The sequence below is a fragment of the Neophocaena asiaeorientalis genome, unplaced genomic scaffold (genome assembly GCF_003031525.2).
Source record: "Neophocaena asiaeorientalis asiaeorientalis breed wild unplaced genomic scaffold, Neophocaena_asiaeorientalis_V1.1 scaffold40, whole genome shotgun sequence".
NCBI classification, from domain to species: domain Eukaryota; kingdom Metazoa; phylum Chordata; class Mammalia; order Artiodactyla; family Phocoenidae; genus Neophocaena; species Neophocaena asiaeorientalis.
Genome location: NW_020185335.1, coordinates 1,962,656 through 1,968,655, shown reverse-complemented (window position 1 = coordinate 1,968,655; position 6,000 = coordinate 1,962,656). Strand labels below are relative to the sequence as shown.

General features: G+C 42.9%; 1 protein-coding gene across 2 annotated transcripts in view; it reads right to left on the bottom strand.

Annotated features, from left to right (window-relative positions):
- ZNF19 (zinc finger protein 19) overlaps nucleotides 1-6,000 on the bottom strand; it is a 58,736-nt gene that overhangs the window by 33,129 nt on the left and 19,607 nt on the right. For both annotated transcript variants that reach the window (XM_024735462.1, XM_024735463.1), the window contains exon 7: nucleotides 959-2,959. In XM_024735462.1, coding sequence (XP_024591230.1) covers nucleotides 1,866-2,959 — 1,094 coding nt within the window. In that variant the 3' untranslated portion in view covers nucleotides 959-1,865. The remainder of the gene's footprint in view (nucleotides 1-958; nucleotides 2,960-6,000) is intronic.

Genomic DNA, 6,000 nt, shown 5'->3' with positions numbered 1-6,000 from the left:
TCTAGCTGCCTTCCTGCTCTAACAAAAGAATTTCTGGGGAAGAGAAAGAGGGGCTTTTAAAAACAAAAAAGCAATGAGGTTGATAAAAGGTGCCTGCCAATAAATGCAACTGACTGTTGGAAGTCTGAATATATTTGCCCTTAAAGAATTGCCAGTTGTTACAGGTAAAATAAGTTGATAGATTTTCATGGATTATTTTAGTGTAGGAGTCCAATAAGTATATAGACTGTCAGGAGTTCCTGGCAGATGTTCTGGATGATTCCAACAGATGAAAAACACCTCCATTTAATATGGAAAATACAAGCAGACCAATTAACCATCCTCTGACCCTTTCTCCTTGCTAGTTCTCTCCGTGTTCTGGGATTTCCCCTCCTGGGACACAGAGGAAACAGGGACAGAGTTGTTTGGCAGCTCCCCTTAAATTTGACCCCACCCAGTGTCTTTATCTTCCCCAGACATGCCCCGCCCAATGAGGACACCATGCCAGAGGGAGTCTCAGGAATCAATGATCCTGATGTGGGCTTCCCTGGTAGCACAGTGGTTATGAATCTGCCTGCCAATGCGGGAGACACGGGTTCGAGCCCTGGTCTGGGAAGATCCCACATGCTGTGGAGCAACTAAGCCCATGTGCCACAACTACTGAGCCTGCGCTCTAGAGCCTGCAAGCCACAACTACTGAAGCCCGAGTGCCACAACTACTGAAGCCCGCACGCCTAGAGCCTGTGCTCCGCAACGAGAAGCCATTGCAATAAGTTCATGCACCACAATGAAGAGCAGCCCTCACTCACCGCAACTAAAGAAAGCCTGCATGTAACAATGAAGACCTAATTGCAGCCAAAAGTAAATAAATAAAATTTAAAAAATGATCCTGATGTGTCAGGACCTATTTGATTACAAGGGACTAGACATGCTTACTCAAGTAAAATAAATATTTTAAATGACAGAAATTAATCCTTACAAGAGACAAGCTGAAAACTGGGTTCAGAGGTGTCAGGTCCAAGGGCTCACATGCTTGTAGTGTGACCTGGTCCCTCTCCGACCATCAGCCTGCTGAGTGCCTTGTGGTCCCATTCACAGGCACAGTTTCTCTCATTGCATCCAGCAACTCCAAAATGACACAAGCTTAAAGTCCATACTGGGAATGGTTTCTCCTTCAGTAGGCTTCCTTGAAAACTCATGGCTTAGAATGCCGAGGCTCCTGCCTTGGGCATCAGGTCCTTGCATAGCTCATGTGCCCTAGGAAGGCACACAGACCTCACTCTTGTTCCTGGGGGGGTGGTAGCCCAGAATTCATGCCTGCCCCCCAGCCACATTAATCAACCACTCCCAAAGAACAAACATTGCTCATTTTTCCAGTCTCCTCTCTCCACGACAAAGAGCAGACACCAAATGCTAAGGGTGGCAGGAAATTCTTGTTCAGTGAAGTACTGGGAGGTTCGAGGATTATTCAGTACCATGGAATTCATAATTGGCAGGCTTTCCAAAGTCCACATGGGTGCACGTGGCTCTCCAACACCATTCAGCCACTGTGAAACTGCCCATTAGGAGGCCCAGCTGCTTAACGAGTATGAGTGATTAAGATCTTAATGAGTAGGAATGTCAAAAGTTTGTTAACAGCTGGAAGGCGAAAGGATTGCCAGGCCACAGTCTGCCATCTGGTTGTTGTGCCAGGGCCACACTCACCATTTACAAGGTTATTAACTCTTGCCAAGTCTGGGATTCTAACTGGACTATCTTGGGTTATCTACTGACATCTGAACCAACAGCTATAGCTTGAGGGAAGGAACCTGCAGCTGAGCTGGGGCTGTGTCACAAATTCTACCCCTGAGTGGAAGACGGAATCCAAAAGGAAATTTAGTGTACTATTACCAGTAAAAGGGGGTAAAAAATTCTGGGAGGCCAAAACATCCAACATCCAGCACTGGCTTCTCTCCAGGGTGGATATGATCTAGCTGGGAAGAAGTCCTAAAGGTTTTTTCATACTTGACATATTCACAGGTTTTCTCTCTAGTATGGACTCTTTGATGCTGAAGCAGATTTCTTTTGCTAGTAAAGACTATTCCACACTCATCACACACATAGGAAGTCTCCTGAATATGGATTCTTAGATGCCTTTTTAATTGATCCTGAGCACTAAAGGCTTTTCCACAATCTACACAGTCAAAGGGTTTCACCTCACTGTGGACGCGCTGGTGCCGATTTAGTTTTGTATGAAAATTGAAGGCTTGCCCACATATTTTACAAGAATAAGGCTTTTCCCCTGTGTGAATACGCTGATGCTGACTAAGATGAGAAGTCCGTCCGAAGCTTTTGCCACACTCATTACACTCATAAGGTTTCTCTCCAGTGTGGATTTTCTGATGTCGCAGCAGTGGTGAATTACCAACAAAAGCTTTTCCACACTCATTACACTCATAGGGTTTCTCCCCAGTGTGAATCCTCTGGTGTATAACAAACTCAGAACTACTGGTGAAACCATTTCCACACTCCTTGCAGAGATAGGGTCTGTCCCCACTGTGGATTCTCTGATGCCTGATCAGATTTGCGTTATCATTAAAGGCTCTCCCACACTCTTCACACTGATAGGGTTTCTCTCCAGTGTGGATTCTCTGATGTCGAATTAATGAAGAATTGCCATTAAAGGCTTTTCCACACTCATTACACTCAAAGGGTTTCTCCCCAGTGTGGATTCTCTGGTGTCTAACGTAGTAAGAAAAATAGCTGAAGCATTTCCCACATTCCTCACATCTGAAGGGTTTCCTATTATAGTGGATTCTTGGAACCTTTCCTCTAATGTTTTTCACTGTGGGGATTTCCTGGTGCTTCTCCAGTTCACATGTTTCTAGGAAGCTGTTTCTCTTAAGAACATTCTTCTGTGGCCCATGTGACATCATCATATCTCTTTCTTCAGAAACTCCCCATGTTGGTGTTAACTCATTGTCAGTGTTGGTCCCAGCATCTGACATAACAAACAGAAAACAAAAATGCCACCTGAGGATTATACTAGAAAACAAAAGAACACTGAAAATTATTGTCATCCCCCCTTATCTGCAGTTTCCCTTTCTCTAGTTTTTGTTTCCTTGTCAACCATGGTCTGAAAATATTAAATGGAAAATTCCAGAAATAACGATTCTTCAGTTTTAAATTGTGCACTGTTCTGAGTAGCATGATGAAAACTAGAGCCATCCCACTGTGATCAGATGTAAATCATCCCTCTGTATATGCTACCTGCCTATTACTAAGTAGCTGATTCAGTTATCAGATTGACCATTGCGGTATTGCAGTGCTTGTGTTTAAGTAACCCCTATTTTACTTCATAATGGCCCCAAAGTGCAAGAGGAGTGATGCTGGCAATTTAGATATTCTCTTACTGTGCCTAATTTATAAATTAAACTTTATCATAGGTATGTATGTATAGAAAAAGACATGGCATATACACAGTCAGTCCTCTGTAACCACGAATGAAGAACCCGCAGTTACAGGAGGCCTACTGTACTATGCCATTTTATGTATGAGACTTGAGCATCTGAAGATTTTGGTATCCACAGGGGTTCTGGAGCCAATCCCCGACAGATACCCAGGAACAACTACATAGGGTTCAGTATTATCCACAGTTTCAGGCACCCACTGGGGGTCTTAGAATGTATGCCCCACAGATAAGGGGGGACTACTGGATAGAGATTTTAGAGATTACTAAAACTCCCAACATCAGCCTGCTATTGAGACAAGACTAATAAAATGAAAGTGCCAAATATTCAAAAGCAGAGAACAGTTGAGATGGAAAGTTGTTTATATATTTCAGATACTAGTCTCTGTCAGATATTATATTATGCCAGAAATTGAAGTGGATCTTCTATTCCCTTCCTCCAGTCAGACTACCTTCCTTTTTTTCCCATCTGCAACCCATTCTTATCTGTTGAACTCAGAACAAATGGCCCTGCCACTGAAGGAGCATCACCTGAGCTTCTAAACTGAAATTACTCTAACCTCTCCTCCCGCTATGCTTCACAGCCCACTGCCTATATATCAACAACAGCACTTGACACACATTTTGCAGCTCTAAACATCTGTTTCCATAACTTATATCCTCCAGAGCTTCTAAATCAAAGCTTGGCACATGGCAAGTGCTCAAAAACTGCTCCTGAATAAATCTATCCCATCCAAGGAAAGAAGGCCTCTGAGACAGGCAATGATGAAACTCAGAAAGGAGCAATGGACACAAAAGTTAACTCAAAATGGATTAAAGACTTGAACATAAGTAAGACCTGAAACCATGAAACTCCTAGAAGAAAACATAGGCAGTATTAACCTCCTGACATAGGTCTAGGAGATGATCTTTTGAACCTGACAGAAAAAGCAAAAGCAACAAAAGCAAAAATAAACAAGTGGGACTACATTTAACTAAAAAGCTTCTGCAAGGCAAATGAAACCAACAAAATGAAAAGGCAACCTATGAACAGGAGAAAATATTTGCAAACCATATATCTGATTAGGGGTTAATATCCAAAATGTATAAAGAAGTCATACAACTCAATAGCAAAAAACCCCCAAACAATTCAATTAAAAAATAAGAAGAGGCTTCCCTGGTGGTGCAGTGGTTGAGAGTCCACCTGCCGATGCAGGGGACACGGGTTCATGCCCCAGTCTGGGAAGATCCCACATGCCGCGGAGCGGCTAGGCCCGTGAGCCATGGCCGCTGAGCCTGTGTGTCCGGAGCCTGTGCTCCGCAACGGGAGAGGCCACAACAGTGAGAGGACCGCATACCGCAAAAAAAAAAAAAAAAAAAACTAAGAAGATCTGAACAGACATTTTTCCAAAGAAGACAGACAGCCAACAGGCACGTGAAAAGATGCTCAACATCACTAATCATCAGGGAAATGCAAATCAAAACCACAATGAGATATCACCTCACACTGATTAGAATGGCTATTATCAAAAAGACAAGAAATAAAGTGTTGGCAAGGATGTGGAGAAAAGGGAACCCTTGTGCAATGTTGATGGGAATGTAAACTGGTACACCCACCATGGAAAACAGTATGGAGGTTCCTCAAAAAATTAAAAAGAGGGGCTTCCCTGGTGGCGCAGTGGTTGAGAATCTGCCTGCCAATGCAGGGGACACGGGTTCGAGCCCTGGTCTGGAAGGATCCCACATGCCGCAGAGCAACTAGGCCCGTGAGCCACAACTACTAAGCCTGCACGTCTGGAGCTTGTGCTCTGCAACAAGAGAGGCCACGGCAGTGAGGGGCCCGCACACCACGATGAAGAGTGGCCCCCGCTGCCCGCAACTGGAGAAAGCCCTCGCAACAGAAACGAAGACCCAACACAGCCAAAAATAAATAAATAAAGAAGCTTTAAAAAAAAAAAATTAAAAAGAGAACTACCATGTGATCCAGGAATTCCAAAGAAAATGAAAACACTTGGTATTTAACCAAAGAATATGAAAACACTAACTAGAAAAGATATATGCACCCCTACGTTCATTGCAGCATTATTTATAATAGCCAAGATACTGAAGCAAGCTAAGTGTCCACTGATGGCTGAATGGATAAAGAAAATGTGATTGATACATACATACACACACACACACACACACACAGAAGAATGTTAATTCAGCCATAAAAAAAGAAGGAAATCTTGCGATTTGTGATAACGTTGATGGACCTCGAGAGCATTACGCCAAGTGAAATAAGTCAGACAAAGAAAAACAAATACAGTATAATCTCATTTATATCTAAAATCTAAAAAAAGGAAACCACACACACAAAAACAAATATACCAAGCTCACAGTTACAGAGAACAGGTTGGTGGTTGCTAGAGGCAGGGGTAGGGAGTGAGAGAAACAGGTAAAGGTACAAACTTCCAGTTATAAAATAAGTCATGGGAATGTAATGTACAGCATGGTGACTAGAGTTAACAATACTATACTGCATATTTGAAGGTTGCTGAGAGTAAATCAGAAGTTCTCACTGGAAGAAAAAAAAAATTTGTAATTATGTAAGG